We start from the raw sequence: 14,513 nt of genomic DNA on the forward strand, positions 1-14,513 counted from the left end.
CTTCGAGATCCGGTGGCAGATGGCCATCAACCCGTGGGGCAACCTCTTCATGAGCTTTGGCTTCCCGATGCTCGTGTGCCACTACTACTTTGGCGAGTCGCTCTGGAACGAGCTCATGGTCGCCGGCTTCCTCCGCTACGTGCTCATCCTCCACTGCACGTGGCTCGTCAACTCGGCGGCTAACAACCAGGCAAGGCTGCAAGAAGCTGCGTGGTCTGGGATCGACCGAGAACGCGATCGTTGCGCTCCTCGCGATCGGCGAGGGCTGGCACAACTGGCACCACGTCTTCCCGTACGACTACGCCGCCAGCGAGTTTGGCATCGCGTCGCAGTACAACCCGACCAAGCTCTTCATTGACATTTGCGCCTACGTCGGCCTCGTCACGAACCGGAAGCGCGCGCTCAAGGCGTGGGAGGCGCGGCGTGCGAAGCGCGAGACCGTCGACGCGTTCGACATCCCGGACGGCTACGAGCTCAAGGAGGGCGAGTGCGAGGACGCGGCGCCCAAGGCCAAGGCCGCGTAAACACCCCCTTTTCTTCTTTTGTAATTCATAAACCACCACACCCGTCCCGATTCAATGTCGTCGCGTCTACTGCAAGGGGGGGCAAAGCGAACAGTAGTACACCAGCATGTGGGTAGCACGACTCTGGGAAAGGGTCTGGACTGCTCTAGCACGATCCTTTTGCATCAACTATGTTGATGTGACGAAACTGGAACTGGATTCGACCAAAATACTCGGCGACATTTGGAGGTGGCTGGTGTCCTATTTCCCACGATCAAGTTGGGGATTCTACCTACTTTGGACCTAATGCTAGGCACTGATCATTGGGCATTTGGCGCCAGCACGAGTCGAGTGCGGTCGGTGGCACCAGAAGGCAAACGGCGCCAAGAAAGCCAAGGCGGCGACGTGGACCATCGACGTCGCCAACAAGAAGAAGCCTCCGCTGGTCACTCCCGCGTGACGAAGCCACATGCACTTTCTGGGCCTGCTCCGCGCCATCCAAGCCAAGCTCGCACCGCTGGCCACAACCACGAGAAACAACCCGCGCCTCGACAATGTCTCGAGTGCTCTCGCCATCGACGACAACGACGATGACGACGACATGCCACCGTTTGCCGTCGCGCAGAACATGGCGCCTGCCGCGAGCCCGACGCCTGACGAGGCAGCCCACGACGCCCGTCTCGCAGCATACGAAGCCGCCCAGTTTCGCGCCGCCTGCTACGTTATGAACATGGACGAGCTCATGAGTGTCCTCGCCGACTACAGCGACGCGCTTCGGACGCTCGTGTTGCAGCGCGACGTGCCGAGGCTCTCGCCTTCCCCTGCAAGTTGCTGCAAAAGCTCGCCAAGCCCAAGACGGTCGTGGACGAAGCGCGCCGCTGGGTCGCTCGAACTGTCGGACGCCGCAGACCTCGAAGCCCTTGAGTGGCGCGACGCCCGGACGCACGCTGAAGGACTGGCATGGACGCGCCATCTCGGCGACCTCGTCACGATCGAGCGCGGGTTCATTCCTTGTGCCAAGAGGCTGTACCTGAACACGGGTTTGCCAACCCCAGAGTTTGCCACCTTGTGGCCGCTCGCCGAGACCGAGACGTGTGCGCCGGTGTCCTCGAAGTAGCTGCGTACGATATGTCATACTTGCTCTTGATTGGTGTGTCCGGCAACGCGCCGCTCCCGAGACGGCGGTCATCGCGGCTGCCAGACATACTCGCCCAAGCCAACGTCATCGAGGTGCATCTTGGTACATGTACGAGGTCATTCAACCGCCGTCGAGCCAAGGCGGACAAGCACCGAAGGGCACAAGGAGGATCGCAACGATGCTAATGCGTGTTCTGCCTTGGCGCGGACAGTGGGTTGCGCTGCGCTGCTCATTGTGGCATCCGGCCATTGCAGAATTGTACATTGCAGTAGTCGGGAGAAGGCGCAATGACGTAATGGTAAATAAGACATGTTGAGGAGAGTAGACTGGTTGACGATAGTTGTTAGATCGAATCGCTACCAAAGTCTAACGACATTCCCTTCCATCGTAGCCGAGAAAATGGTTTAGTAGAAGAAACCAATGACCTTGCCACCCGTGTGCTTGCGGCGGGCTTCGTTGTGGTCCATGATGCCGTACGTCGTCGAGAGGACGATGTGGCCGAACTGGCGCGACGGGAGGAGGTTGTTGATCCACTTCTCCATGTCCTGGAGCTTGATGTCGAAGCGGGGCGAGATGACACCGCACTTGTTGATGCGGCCGCGGAGCTCGACGACGATCTTGCCGGCGCGGTGGTCATCGACGATCTCGAATTCGCCAATGTAGCCGTTCTTCTGCATGCACTGGAGGAACTTGACGATGACCTTGGACGACGGGCGGATCAACACCTGGCGCTTGCCGCGCTTTTCGGCGTTGTACATCGTCTTAAGACAATCGGCGAGGACGGACATGCGAACCATGCTACGTAAATGAGGATTAGCCCTCCAGTTCGGCGCCAAGGTCGGGGGTCGCGCGACCGCCCGCCTCCATAGATTGCCCCGCGGCGCATGCCATGGTACGTAGCCCATGCCATTGGCCGCGGAGCATCTCTTCTGCCCGTGGCAGGAGTCGCATGTAGACGTACGTGGAAGACTTGTTGAAAGGGAATTCAAAAATGAACCACTCGCAGCGACTGGCCACGCGCTCATTGGTTGTGGATCACCAGCAATTCCAGTCCGCGTCTGATTGGCTGTCAATATATCTATTCTCACAGGTTTTGGAAACTCTCACAACCCGTATTTCAACACACTGGAGAATTGGATACCGAGTTGGCGCGCAACCCAGCAGCTTTGACCACAGAGCGCGTAGGTCGACAGAACGGGTACCAAGATAATATAGTGCAATAGGACATGCAGCTCTACGCTCTTCTTCTGGAATGTCGGATGCAAACGACTGGCAATGGACGTCGCGATAGAGAGGTCGCTTGCGTGTGGACCTGGAATTGGACTCGATCTTGACCTCCGCTACAAGTTGTAGTGACACGTAAGTTTCTATTCGACTCTTTCTACTGTGATGGCCAAAGCGGCATCTGTGGTTTCATGCACCAGCTCTCGCATCTGCGGCGGCAAAGTGGACGCGGAGGAGGATGCCCTCCTCGACGCCAGCGGCCGGCGGCCGAATCGTGGCCACGGCCTGGCCGTCGCACGTGTATCTAAACCAGCTTGTCGTTCGCAAGAGCTGTAGGTCGCATAATAAAAGATCCTTCGTGAGGGTTGCGACCACGGCCTCGTTGGAGATGACCAGTGAGGCCGAGAGCGCCATTCAAAATATTGTATAGTCCATTCTTGGTGCTGTCACCGCCTCTATGTGGACGCAGCTGCGGCGTGTCAATCGCAGGCATCAACCGCCCATAATACGCGTTGGCTACTGCCCCTTGGTGTCTACTAGTAGCGCAATGTAATTATACACAAAGGTCCATAAACTGTTTATGGACCCTTGACACCCAGCCCCGTTTTGCGTGGCAGACTAGGCGGCAGGCAACATACGCTAGTCACGATATTGATCGACAACACTATTTACGGTGTATGCCAATGACACTAAATGGAACGTCTGGTCCCGGGCCTGGCTCTTTGTGCTCGCATCCGATTGACCACCAGCCGTAATATTTTACCGTCCACATACAAAGACCAAGTGGGCCCCTCGGGCCTCGGGCCAGGGCACTATATCTTCGAGCCATGGCGTATCACTTCGACCCGTACGCGACGGCCCGCCGGCCCAAGGCCAAGCGCAGCGGGTGGGACGACGAGGTCGAGCAGGACCTGAGCATCTCCCGCAAGTGCGAGCTCGGCCGCTGGATCGAGTGCGGCATCTGCGTCGACAAGGCCGGGAGGCACTCGGTCATCCAGGCCGACGCCGCCTATGGCCTCAAGAAGTGGAAGCGCCACATCAACGGCGCGTGCCACCTCAAGAACGCCGGCCTTGCGCCGCCCGAGCCGCGCCCCGCGCCGATGCTGGACGCGCTGCCCATGGAGCCGCCGACGCTTTTAGAGCCGCCGCCGACGATGCGCTGCCCGGGGCTCTACGGCGGCGACCCCAAGTACCTCGCCTTGATGGTGCAGTACGGCGACATCAAGTCGGAGCGGCTCGAGATCGTTGCGACCATGGGCAGCATCGGCGCCTTCTCCAAGCAGTGCACCAAGGCCGCGTACACGGGCTCTGCCCCTCGCAAGAAGACGTCCAAGCACCAGATGAAGACCGCGTGCACGGCCTGCTACGAGCTCGCGGGCGACGAGCGCGACAGCTTCTGCAAGCGCGTCGACAACATGGAGCGCGTCGACATGGTCCTCGACGCAATGCTCTCCAACCACAAGGGCCCGTTGGCGAAGAAGGTCATTGTCGACTTTACAAAGAGCAACACCAAGGCGAACCCGAACTGGAACTACCTCCTCGAGAAGGCCAAGCTCTTCAAGGCGGCCATGAACTACTGAGTTAGAGCTGGCGCGCCAGCCAGAGATCGGTCTCGAGCAAGTCGGCGTCCATCGCCAGCAGCTGGATGACGCACGCTGCGTCCCCCGCAATGTGCTCGACGGGCACAAACGTCGTCGCCACGTCCAGGTCCAACAGTCCTAATAATATCAATGTATCAATCCGACTCCAACCGGCCACCCTACCCGACGGCATCGCCGCGCCGTGGACAACATGCACGCGCAAATGCAGGAGGTGGCGCCACGTCAGCTGCGCACGCGCAAGGAGCTTGCGCAGCGCCGCGCCCACGTCGCCGGTGGCCCCGGCGCCACAAACAGAAACCCAACCGCGAGTTTGCGCGCCAGGACCGACACGTCGCTGCGCAGTCCGTCCGACTCTACAGAGACAGACCTCTGTCCAGCGTGTTCTCGAAGAAGAAGATAGGACGTACCGCAATGGAGGGTCGTTGGCGCAAACGTCGCGTACGCCTTGTGCGTGAGCGCGAGGAGCTCGACTTCGACGGGCGCGGCCTTGGGCAGCATGGGCACGGCCACGACCGCGATCGGGCACCGCGTCTATCCGATCTTAGGTCCAAGTAGAATCACGCGAGGCGGTCGTACGGCCAGCGCGAGCCGCGCCGTCGTCTTGTCGTGCTCGTCGTCGCTCTCGTCGCTGTCGAGGTCGTGTGCATACGCATCCAGATGCGCGGCGTTGGCCTGCAGCACCTCGCGGCTCATCTCCGCCAGCGCTCCGCCGGTGCTGGGCGTGTACGAGTGGTACACGAGCGACGACACGACGTGGCGCAAGTTCGAGTCGACCGCTTCGAGGACCCGGACGCCGTTGCGGAAGCTCTAGCACGTCGGATCGGATTGGCGTCAATGATGATAAGTCGTACGAGGTGGAGGTTGGCGGTCGGCGACGTCGACGACAGCAGCGTCATGGTCTCGGGCACGAGCGGGATCTGGCCGGCGCAGCACACGAGACTCCGCGCGACCTAGGACGAGCTCAGCACCGAGCCAATATATGGAGGCAAACGACGCACCGTCGTCGCTTGGCTGTACGGGCCAATGCACATGGGCGCCCACTCGCTGAGGCTCTGGATGTACAGGACGTCGCGCTGCGTCGCAGTCAGCTGCCGCGGGTCCGCGCCTACCGTCCAAAACATATCGGAACAAATGAAAAAAGCTTGGAAAAAGACCGGCGCCTCGGAGCGCGAGGCAGTCGAGCTGGACGGCGGCGGCCATATCGACCTGCACGCAGCTGCGCGAGGGCGGCAAGAGGCCTGGAAAGTACGCGCCGTAGACCGCGTTCAAGGCCGCAAACTGCGCCATGTCCTGGACGTAAATGTGCACATAAAGCACATTGCCCAAGCCCGCGTCGTGCAAAGCAAGCTCGTCTACATCGGTCGAGCGTTCAAGCGTCGCGTGCATCGCGTCCTACCTTGCAGCGTCGCGAAGATCGCGTGCACTTGGTCCGGCAGCGACAGCGTCTGGTCGGCGCACGCGAGGCCCGAGACCATGATCTGGTTGCGGTAGACACGGCTGCGAGCGCGTCCGTGCGGCACGGCCGGGCGCAGCGCGCGGGGCACAAGCATTGTCGGCGCGTCACCGGCGTGCGGCGATGACGCGCTCGGTGGCGGCGGCGGCAGTACGTCCGTCTTGTCTTCGAGGTGCAGGGCGTCGATGCAGTAGAGACCGACGGGCGCAAACATGTCGTCGGCGTGGATCTCGATGCGCGCTGCGTCACTAAAACGCCGTTTGCGATAGTCTACGATAGACAATATTGTTTGCGTACACGACGATGCGCTTTTTGAAGAGCGGGCAGTCGAGCGTCAAGGTCTCGTACTCGCCGCCTTCGCCGCAGATGTGGAACTGGTACTTTTCATGCTAGGACAGGACAGGACAGGATAGGTTAGGAGAGGCAGCAACGAGGCGAAGGCGTACGAGGTCGAGAAAGGTCGGGTAGAGGTCGGCGATCGATCGGCCGAGGTGCTTGCGCGGATGCAGCCCTAGCACGCGCATCGCATGAGGCACACGAAGGGGAGGAGGAGAAGAAGGCGAACCCATGGACGCGACCTTGACGACGATGCAGTGCAAGTCGGCGTCGATCATCTCTTGCATGAGCTCGTCCTGCTCCTTGCGCCACAGGTACGCCACGGACGTGAGCCCCAAACGCGCGCACCTACGTCGGTGCTCGTCGCGTTCATCGGACGAGGATCGTAGGCGTACACGTTCTCGACGCGCGTGCGCTGGTAGTTGGAGAAGATCGCACCCGTGTTGACGGCCTCGACGTCGGGGAACTGGCGCTGGACCTCGGCGAGCAACGCATAGAGGTCTTCGACTTCGTCACCTTCGGTCGGCGCGTAGCCCATGTCGGTGGCCAGCGACTGCCCGCGCAGCGTGTGCATGACCAGCGGCAGCTCCATGCAGGCGGCGATGCTCGCGACCACGTGCGTGCCAATGGACTGGAACATGAACGAGTCGACTTCGGCGTTGACGGATGGCGGCTGCAGCGTCGCGAGGCAGACGATCTCGTGGCCATGCTGCACGCACTTGAGGAGCGAGTAGATGCTGTCCTTGCCTCCGCTCACGAGCGCCACGACCTTCATCGGTGGTTCGGCGGGTTAGCACGGAAATAGTGTACGTCGGACGCGAAATCGTGTTAGCGGCGAGTACTGTTGGAGCCGCCGAGTTGCGATACTTATATACTACTACTACTACTGACAAGGAGGACGGGCGTAGAGACAGCAGCGCCAGACATGACGTGAGACGCCATCGGTCGCGATATTTCTCGTCGCCTCCATCGTGACTGCAACTCAGATGCGCCGTCCAGCGGACAGTTCTGTGTACAGAGACACCGCCAATGCCTGCATCCTGAAGTATATATGTATATACTCGAGCTCAACGCTATCAAGGTTCTTAGTTCTTGTTAGCTGGATTGTAGTAGAGAAACGTGGTGGCGCGACCCTTCGTTGCTTACGGGGCCGTGGGAGTGCCACGTAATACGTGGCGACACCCTCCACCCAGTGCCCTCCACCCGTCCGACTCTGCAACGTTTACAAAGCACCAACGATAGATACCAGGTTCGATCGTATAGTCGGCAGTGCGACCTCCAGTCCACAGAGTTGAAGACAATACGATGCTCTCCACACGAAACGGCCCAACGGTTTCATTCCACCGCGGCGACCTAATTAGGACATGTCATTACACGCGCTGGTTGGAGTAGACCATCCACAGGTCCTGTTTTTGCGCGTTGGACGCTCATACCCCGTGAGTGCGCGCCAGGTACAAGCCGAACGTTCCCGCAAAACAGACGAGCGACGCATACCACTTGCCTCCTTGCCGTTGCCAACGCGGCGACGAACCTAGCGTGTGCCATAGAAAGAGAGAGCGCCCTTGTCTTCGCACCTACGTATTAGCATCGCGTTACGCCGGTCTTCCAATAGTACGTACTCGTTGGGTTGGTTTGGTGTGGCGCCTGTCGCCTATAACCAATGAGTGTCGCTTGGCGCCGTCGTCCCACGGTGCATTTGACGGTCGGATGCCATCCCCAGTTTTGATAAATCGCTTGCCATGTCGCGCTGCTTCGTTCTCGGGTGCGACCTCCCGCCCACCGACGCCACGAGCCACAAGTGCGAGAAGCACAAGCACCGCGCCAAGTGCCAAGGCGACCCGCTCTGCTACAACCAGGTGTACGCGCGCGGGCGCTGCGTGCGGCACGGCGGCAAGAAGCCGTGCTTGTACCATGGGTGCACCGGCAACGCGCGCCGCAACGACATGTGCCACCGCCACGGCGGCGCGCGCCATCGGCTCTGCTCCGAGCCTGGCTGCGACAAGATCGTGAGCGAGCGCCGCAAGTGCAGCCGCCACGGCGACACGGCGCTCTGCCACTTTCCCCGCTGCCTCCTCAAGGCGCGGCTGCAGGGCTACTGCGGGACCCACTACCGCTACAAGGCGCAGCACATCGAGCCGACGGCGTGGAACGTTGTCGACGTCGCACTGCGCCACGACGCGCCGCTCGCCGAGGTCGAGTCGCAGATCCTAAGCAGTCTCTTGGACGACTGCGCGATCGACGAGACAAGCTTCCACGTCCTGCACGTGACGCGGTCCGAGTCCGTGCACATGCCCGCCGTTGACCTTCGGGACCTCAAGACGCCGCCACGCCGGCCTTGAAAATGTCGTCACATACACACGCCTTTGACGGCGTACACCCTTATACCATTGCATTGCGCACGAGGCGCGACCCCATCTTTTCTCTCTATCTACTACTATCTACTAATACAATTGAGCTCCCTAATCATCCATCATCGCTCCGATACGCAGACTGCCGGCGTGGAAGGGTCTCTTGTCACTCGAGCCGTATACCGAGAATGAGGCCCCTGGAGCTACCGCTGAATCGTCTTGCTGCGCCGAGACACGAGTGCGCGACAGGCGGCGACAGCGACGTGGCCCGTCCAGCGGCACGCGAAAGAAGGTATTCAAGCTGGCTCCTACTGCAAGTGCAAAGTCCAACGGCAAAGTCAGCGGTCAGGTGCCTTCTTGAGCTTCAACGAGCGAAAAGCTTGAGGTGTCTCGGCGACAACGACGACGCACGTGTTGCAATCGTCTTCTGCTTCATCCCGCCAGCGTCGTGCACCGCATCGAATCGCTTTCTAGTCTTCTCTTTTAGTAAGCGTAAGTGGTCCGGTGGTCATCGATAGCGTTACGTGGCGAGTACGGTGCATCCCGTCAACTGGCTAGCGGCAATCCTCCCAAAAGACCGCGTCTGGTCCGTGGCATGTGTAATCGCGCGTGTTTGGATCGACATCCTGGTTTCAAATTAGGACATGCCTGGACTTGAAGCTACCGTGCTGCACAAACGACGGCCAAGTGTATCGAGACGCTGCATGGACGAGGCGAGAAGAAATGCGGTACGTAGTTGGTGGTTGCTTCCTCTTCATGGTTCATCCGAAGAGAGGAATGTTGGCGTCGGATAGCCGCAACGAACACGGAGGAGCACGAGCAATGCGGCCACTAGACAGCTGGCGTGGTGACTCACCCGGTGACTCACTGCGCCCTGCTGAGTCATTCGCGCCCACCACCAGCCCAACATATCCATGGCCGCTGCATGCCTCTTTTGCGCCAACCCGGCGCCGACCGGCCGCACCAAGTGCACCTTCCATCGCCACCGCGCCGTGTGCGTCGGGTCGCCCGGCTGCACCAACCAAGTGTACGCGCGGATGCGCTGCGTGCGGCACGGCGGCAAGCGGCGCTGTCGCGTCGACGGCTGCGAGAGCTACGCTCGGAACCAGAACCTGTGCTTTCACCACGCCGCGTCCGTCTTGCCGCTTCGAGTCTGCGCCGTCGACGGCTGCGAGAAGCGCGCGCACGCCAAGAACAAGTGCTTGCCCCACAGCGGCGTCCGGCGCTGCCGCGCGGAGGGCTGTCTGCTCTACGCCCGCCATGCCGGCTACTGCGCCCACCACCGCCAAGAGCCTGCTCCGCCAGCAAGCACACCTGCACTTCATGAGGACGACAGCGGGTGGTTTGAAGACGTCTGGAGCCGCGTGCCGTACCCAGCGACCAAGCTCGAATAAGACGAATCGAATCATCTGAGAGACATGTATATCGTCTTCTAGTGCGTCAAGTAGGCGATGGTCGTGGCTGGTGGGCGAAGCAGAGACCGCGCAGGCGGCCAAAGTCCGAGCAGCCGGGCACCCGGCACTTGACGCCGCCGCCGTGCGTCCGGCAAAAGCCGCCGGCCTGCGACGCCGTGTTGCATTTGGGCGCGTGGCATGTGCGGGCGCCGCCGTGGTGCGTGCAGAGGCCGAGGAGGCGCGCGTAGCTCCAGCAGGTGTCGACGCGGCACTTGCGTCGGCGGTTCATGCGGCGGATCGTCGGGTCGACATAGTTCTCGGCAGCGGTCACTCCGGCGTGTGCGAGGCAGAGATGACGCACCTTGGCGTACCGGCGGCAGTCGGGCGACTGGCAGAGTAGCAGCGGGCGCATGCGATGCTCGAGAAGAAGTCAACTGACAGCTGAACTGACAGTGTGAAGCGGCGACGAATGACTCAGTCAGAGTGGGATTCGCCACGTGGTGGCCACCAGACGCCAGAGACGGGCCCCGAATACCAAGTCCAAGGAGGCTGATAGCGCCCTCGGCTCGTTTGTATTCTACGCCTCGCCCGCCAACGAGCTACAAAATCGGTCCTTCCGACACCACTCCCATGCACCAGCCATCCTCGTACAACCTGCCATACGTGTATCATGTCCATAGGTTTATCGTCGGCGGTCGTAATCGCGGCTGCTCGAGCTGCGCTTGCTGCGGTCTCGGGAGCGCGATCGGTCCCGCTTGCTACGGTCACGGGACCGCGACCGCGATCTCGACCGACGGCTGCTGCGCGAGCTACGGCTGTCGCCACGCCGCTTGTCATCATCGCGCCGCTTGTCATCGTCCCGACGCTTGTCATCGTCCCGACGCTTGTCGTCGTAGCGGTCACGGTCTGTCCTATCTCGTCAGGAATTCGCACGAGGAGACAGAAGACACCTACCGCGCGATCGCGACCGACCCGCGAGTCGCTGCGGGATGACTTTTCGTTGCGGGCAGAGGAGCCCGACTTGAAGCCGTCTTTGCGGTCGTCGGACGAGGTGCCAGGATGTGTCGGCGGGGCACGCATGTGCCACGGCGGCGGCTGGTGCCACGGCGGCGGCGGGCCCCGGGGCGGGTACATGGGGCCGCGCGGACCGCCCATCATGCGGAAGCCGGGGTCCGACATCGCCGACGCGGCCTTGAGCGCCGCCGCTGCCTTCTCCTTCTCTTCGGCTTCCTTTTCTTGCGTCTTTTGGTACGCGAGCTCGCGCCGCTTCTGCAGTTGCTTGGCGCAGTAGTCCTAGCACGCGGATCTTAGGCACGCGGCGACAGCCATGAGGATGCGTACGCGCCACGACGCTTCGTCAAAGCCGTAGTTGAAGTAGTCGGAGATATCGACCCCTGGCTTGCGCCACGGCTTCTCCTCGAGCTGGTCAATGTCGACGTCAAAGGCCGTGCGCCGACCGCCGATGCCGAGCAGCGAGAGCTCCTCGAACGTCGGCTCGTATTGCTATGCATCATAAGCCACACATGCTTGGGCGGAAGGACGTACGTCGCCAGGGTTGCGCGGCTGCAGCGGCGGTGTGCTCAGCGGGTGCTCGTCGCGCACGTACTGGTTGCCACCGCGCACGAAGCGGAGCTTGCTCGACTTGGACGGCGACTCTTCCGTCTCCTTGAGCACGATTGCGATACCTTCGTCCTCTTCCTCATCGTCTTCGTCATCGTCGCCGTCGTCTTGGGCGGTAGAAGCCTCGGCGCCGCCAGCAGCGGCGTCCGTGACGGTCACTGTCCCATACAGCGGCTCGTCGTCTTCCTCCTCTTCCTCATCGACGACGATGGCCGTCGCCTCGGGGCGAGCCGCCGGCGCAGCCGTGGGCAGGACGTCGTCGCCGAACTCTTCGTCGTACTCTTCCTCCATGCTGCTGCTGCTGCTCGACCGCGGGATCCGAGTCCCGAACCCTCGGTCCAAACCTGTCACACTGCATACACCGCGTATTATATTCGAGAGGTCCATCTTATACAAGCGCCAGACCTTGATACAAGAACACGAGGTCCATTTTATACCCACATACAAAAACCAAGACATTCAATCAGCTTCGGCGGGCCTTGACGACAGCATCGAGCGTCAACGTAGTGCAAGCACGCATACTATACCTTTATACACACCCGATGGGTCGTTGCTGCGAGCGTGCCTTCGCAGACGACGTGTGGGCTTCCTTCTAGGTTCTGCGCCGCTAAAAAATAGTCAAAATATTACATCGAGACCAATATACATGAAATAGTGTTATGATGTACCCACTCTAATCGTTTTCTTGGCACAGGGAGCTGCCAGTGGCCTGCGCGCACATGCAATCGACGCTGTCGAGCAGAGGCAATGAGCTGTCGCTGGCAGCAGCCCGCTGAACGCAGTGACGGGGCCGTGATGTCGCGGCGCAGTGATCACACTATATTCTGCATTGTGGGCGAGCCAATCACGTGGCGAGGTATCCGTACAAATCGGCGTATCCGGCGCCGTCCTATTGTTGGTGGTCCGCGGTCCAAGTATTGGTGACCAATCAATTGGAGCGAATCCGGGCTGGGGCCGGTGGGGTCATTTACTTTCGTAAAACCTTCTTTGCTTCAGGTAGACGACGTCATGGGCAGGAGATGCGAGGATGGAGATGCTGAGCTGTGTGCTATGTGTGTAGTAAGATGCCCCACTCCTTTGGTACCCGCGCGCGCACGCGCCACATGTTCGCCCGCTCGTTCCGCCAGCGCGGTATGATCAAGATGTCGACGTACCTTCGCACGTTCAAGGTCGGCGACTACGTCGATGTCAAGGCCAACGGCGCGGTCCACAAGGGCATGCCCCACAAGTTCTACCACGGCCGCACCGGCCGCGTGTACAACGTGACCAAGCGCGCCGTCGGCGTCCGCGTCAACAAGGTGGTCGGCAACCGCATCATCCACAAGCACATCAACGTGCGCGTGGAGCACGTGCATGCGTCCAAGTGCCGCCAGGATTTCCTCGACCGCGTCAAGGCCAACGAAATCAAGAAGAAGGAGGCCCGCGTCACGGGTGTCCGCCTCCAGATCAAGCGCCTGCCGGCTCAGCCCAAGGCCGCCTACACCTTGAAGACCAAGGGTGTGATCCCCACGACGCTCGCGCCCCAGCCCTTCGTCGACCTCATGTAAATTGAGTTTGGCGACGATCGAATGGGTTGGGTGTAGCCACGGCCGCACGCAAAGCAGGAAGGAGAGCACGACTGCAACCGTAAACACGAACTTACGTTTTGCGATAACTACTTATGTCGACGCCTCTCTCGTCGTGTCTGGGTCGAGCGCTCGATCGTCAGTCTTCCAGCCTCGCATTCATGTTACGGCGATGCGCGTGCATGGCAGCGCGCCGTCTCGTGCCCGAGCAGGCGTCGCTCTTGACGCAAAGGGCTGAGGACGCGGACGTTGGCTCAAGTCGACGCGGACGTTGGCTCAAGTCGGCGGCCTGCGCTAGCATCGTGGTGAAGCACCGCAACCCGGGCACGCAAGGACGACCTCATCTGCTCGCTGGATGAGAGACCGATGCTCAGGGACGATCTGCACGGCAGACATGACGATCGTGCTCCGACAAGCGGCGACCGCATGATTGGGAGGTTAGGAGGTTCATCGCGCAACTCACCGCGCTTGATGGCGCGTCGGACCTCGCGACGCAGAAGTTTGGCAGCTGGTCAAATGCTCTAGGACGGCTGCCTCAGCACGCCATACCGGGACACCCCGAGCAGCACCACCTCTTCTAGCAGCAACGTGTCTACAGCGCGCGCAGCCACGAGCCGCCTAGGGGTGGTCGCATGGACAAGCGCTGCATCAAGCGAGGCGCAGGACGCAAGGCGCACTAAGCTCTGGATCGCCTCAGGCTCTGGATCACACTAAGACTAATAAGCTCTTAATCGTCAAAGCGGATGGTCACTCCGATTGTCGTCGTCCGTCGCGGCAACTGCGGCCTCGCTGCGAAATGCGTCGACTTGGGCGCCTAGATATGCGAGCGAGTGATATTCTGTGGCTATCACCTCTCACAGCTTTGTTTTGGACCCCCCACCCTGCCCTGACACGCCTCGATTGGCTCAGTTTAATACATCTGGTACTCCCGACGACTCGATATCTCCTCGTGCGATCAGCACAGACGTGGTCGTAGTGGATCGGTGCCTCTCGGAGCAGACGAGCTACTCGCTTGCAGAGGATGGAGGCTTGCGTGCAGTCCTCTCGCCGTCGTTGTGATGCATCAACGGTGCAGTTGCCCAGATCTGCTTGCTCCGTACCGTACTATCTGGTGGCCATGAGGCTTTGCCAACCAGAGTGGGATCCTCGCCGCACTTCGCAGACTGTGCCAGGAGTCGTCTGGCTGCGAGATTCAGCGCCAGACGACCACGACTGCGTTGGCTGTCTTGCCGCACATCGCCTCCGCAACCAACTAGAGTGTGGCTAATATCTGCGTGGCTACAGTACTCGGACTAGGTACTCTGCATGCCGATCCTGCTCGCGCAGGCGGA

At 60.8% G+C, this 14,513-nt stretch overlaps 10 protein-coding genes across 10 annotated transcripts in view; 6 read left to right on the plus strand and 4 right to left on the minus strand.

The window, feature by feature from the left end:
- The window catches only part of SPRG_21466 (hypothetical protein), a gene marked incomplete at both ends in the record, with an annotated part of 1,013 nt that extends 489 nt beyond the window's left edge, over positions 1–524 (plus strand). The window contains 2 exons of the mRNA XM_012353992.1: positions 20–159; positions 191–524. Coding sequence (XP_012209382.1) covers positions 20–159; positions 191–524 — 474 coding nt within the window. The remainder of the gene's footprint in view (positions 1–19; positions 160–190) is intronic.
- Positions 525–972: 448 nt separating this feature from the next.
- On the plus strand, positions 973–1,620 carry SPRG_14832 (hypothetical protein; the record flags this gene model as incomplete). Its single annotated transcript, XM_012353973.1, has 1 exon — positions 973–1,620. One exon carries the CDS (start codon positions 973–975, stop codon positions 1,618–1,620), a length of 648 nt encoding a protein of 215 aa, XP_012209363.1.
- Positions 1,621–1,951: 331 nt separating this feature from the next.
- SPRG_14833 (40S ribosomal protein S15a) lies at positions 1,952–2,633 on the minus strand. Its single transcript, XM_012353974.1, has 2 exons — positions 2,603–2,633; positions 1,952–2,439 (listed from the first exon to the last, which is right to left on the minus strand). The coding sequence occupies exon 2, from the start codon at positions 2,436–2,438 to the stop codon at positions 2,046–2,048; it is 393 nt and encodes a 130-aa protein (XP_012209364.1). The 5' UTR covers position 2,439; positions 2,603–2,633; the 3' UTR covers positions 1,952–2,045.
- A 1,059-nt stretch (positions 2,634–3,692) lies between these two features.
- On the plus strand, positions 3,693–4,610 carry SPRG_14834 (hypothetical protein; the record flags this gene model as incomplete). The annotated part of the gene is made up of 1 exon (XM_012353975.1): positions 3,693–4,610. The coding sequence occupies one exon, from the start codon at positions 3,693–3,695 to the stop codon at positions 4,443–4,445; it is 753 nt and encodes a 250-aa protein (XP_012209365.1). The 3' UTR covers positions 4,446–4,610.
- SPRG_14835 (hypothetical protein) lies at positions 4,335–7,050 on the minus strand. Its single transcript, XM_012353976.1, has 12 exons — positions 6,651–7,050; positions 6,485–6,603; positions 6,366–6,430; positions 6,217–6,308; positions 5,863–6,167; positions 5,621–5,818; positions 5,465–5,571; positions 5,318–5,416; positions 5,043–5,273; positions 4,874–4,997; positions 4,629–4,819; positions 4,335–4,583 (listed from the first exon to the last, which is right to left on the minus strand). The coding sequence occupies exons 1-11, from the start codon at positions 7,028–7,030 to the stop codon at positions 4,689–4,691; spliced, it is 1,851 nt and encodes a 616-aa protein (XP_012209366.1). The 5' UTR covers positions 7,031–7,050; the 3' UTR covers positions 4,335–4,583; positions 4,629–4,688.
- Positions 7,051–7,994: 944 nt separating this feature from the next.
- Positions 7,995–8,594, plus strand: SPRG_14836 (hypothetical protein; the record flags this gene model as incomplete). The annotated part of the gene is made up of 1 exon (XM_012353977.1): positions 7,995–8,594. One exon carries the CDS (start codon positions 7,995–7,997, stop codon positions 8,592–8,594), a length of 600 nt encoding a protein of 199 aa, XP_012209367.1.
- A 923-nt stretch (positions 8,595–9,517) lies between these two features.
- Positions 9,518–9,997, plus strand: SPRG_14837 (hypothetical protein; the record flags this gene model as incomplete). The annotated part of the gene is made up of 1 exon (XM_012353978.1): positions 9,518–9,997. One exon carries the CDS (start codon positions 9,518–9,520, stop codon positions 9,995–9,997), a length of 480 nt encoding a protein of 159 aa, XP_012209368.1.
- A 36-nt stretch (positions 9,998–10,033) lies between these two features.
- SPRG_14838 (hypothetical protein) lies at positions 10,034–10,409 on the minus strand (the record flags this gene model as incomplete). Its single annotated transcript, XM_012353979.1, has 1 exon — positions 10,034–10,409. One exon carries the CDS (start codon positions 10,407–10,409, stop codon positions 10,044–10,046), a length of 366 nt encoding a protein of 121 aa, XP_012209369.1. The 3' UTR covers positions 10,034–10,043.
- Positions 10,410–10,761: 352 nt separating this feature from the next.
- Positions 10,762–11,908, minus strand: SPRG_14839 (hypothetical protein; the record flags this gene model as incomplete). Its single annotated transcript, XM_012353980.1, has 5 exons — positions 10,762–10,806; positions 10,862–10,903; positions 10,952–11,290; positions 11,339–11,500; positions 11,543–11,908. The coding sequence occupies 5 exons, from the start codon at positions 11,906–11,908 to the stop codon at positions 10,762–10,764; spliced, it is 954 nt and encodes a 317-aa protein (XP_012209370.1).
- Positions 11,909–12,542: 634 nt separating this feature from the next.
- Positions 12,543–13,306, plus strand: SPRG_14840 (hypothetical protein). The gene is made up of 2 exons (XM_012353981.1): positions 12,543–12,613; positions 12,678–13,306. The coding sequence occupies exon 2, from the start codon at positions 12,682–12,684 to the stop codon at positions 13,162–13,164; it is 483 nt and encodes a 160-aa protein (XP_012209371.1). The 5' UTR covers positions 12,543–12,613; positions 12,678–12,681; the 3' UTR covers positions 13,165–13,306.
- The last annotated feature ends 1,207 nt before the right edge of the window (positions 13,307–14,513 follow it).

The sequence above is a fragment of the Saprolegnia parasitica genome (genome assembly GCF_000151545.1).
Source record: "Saprolegnia parasitica CBS 223.65 unplaced genomic scaffold supercont2.141, whole genome shotgun sequence".
Classification (NCBI taxonomy): Eukaryota; Oomycota; class Saprolegniomycetes; order Saprolegniales; family Saprolegniaceae; genus Saprolegnia; species Saprolegnia parasitica.

Bases quoted from the DNA above. Each gene is read 5' to 3' on its own strand.
- SPRG_14840 (XM_012353981.1), top strand. From the start codon at position 12,682: ATGCCCCACTCCTTTGGTACCCGCGCGCGCACGCGCCACATGTTCGCC.
- SPRG_14835 (XM_012353976.1), bottom strand. From the start codon at position 7,030: ATGAAGGTCGTGGCGCTCGTGAGCGGAGGCAAGGACAGCATCTACTCG. The intron at 5,417-5,464 runs GTGCGTCGTTTG...AGCTCGTCCTAG, and splicing joins CGTACAGCCAAGCGACGACG to GTCGCGCGGAGTCTCGTGTG. The intron at 5,274-5,317 runs GTACGACTTATC...CCGACGTGCTAG, and splicing joins CGACCGCCAACCTCCACCTC to AGCTTCCGCAACGGCGTCCG.
- SPRG_14833 (XM_012353974.1), bottom strand. From the start codon at position 2,438: ATGGTTCGCATGTCCGTCCTCGCCGATTGTCTTAAGACGATGTACAAC.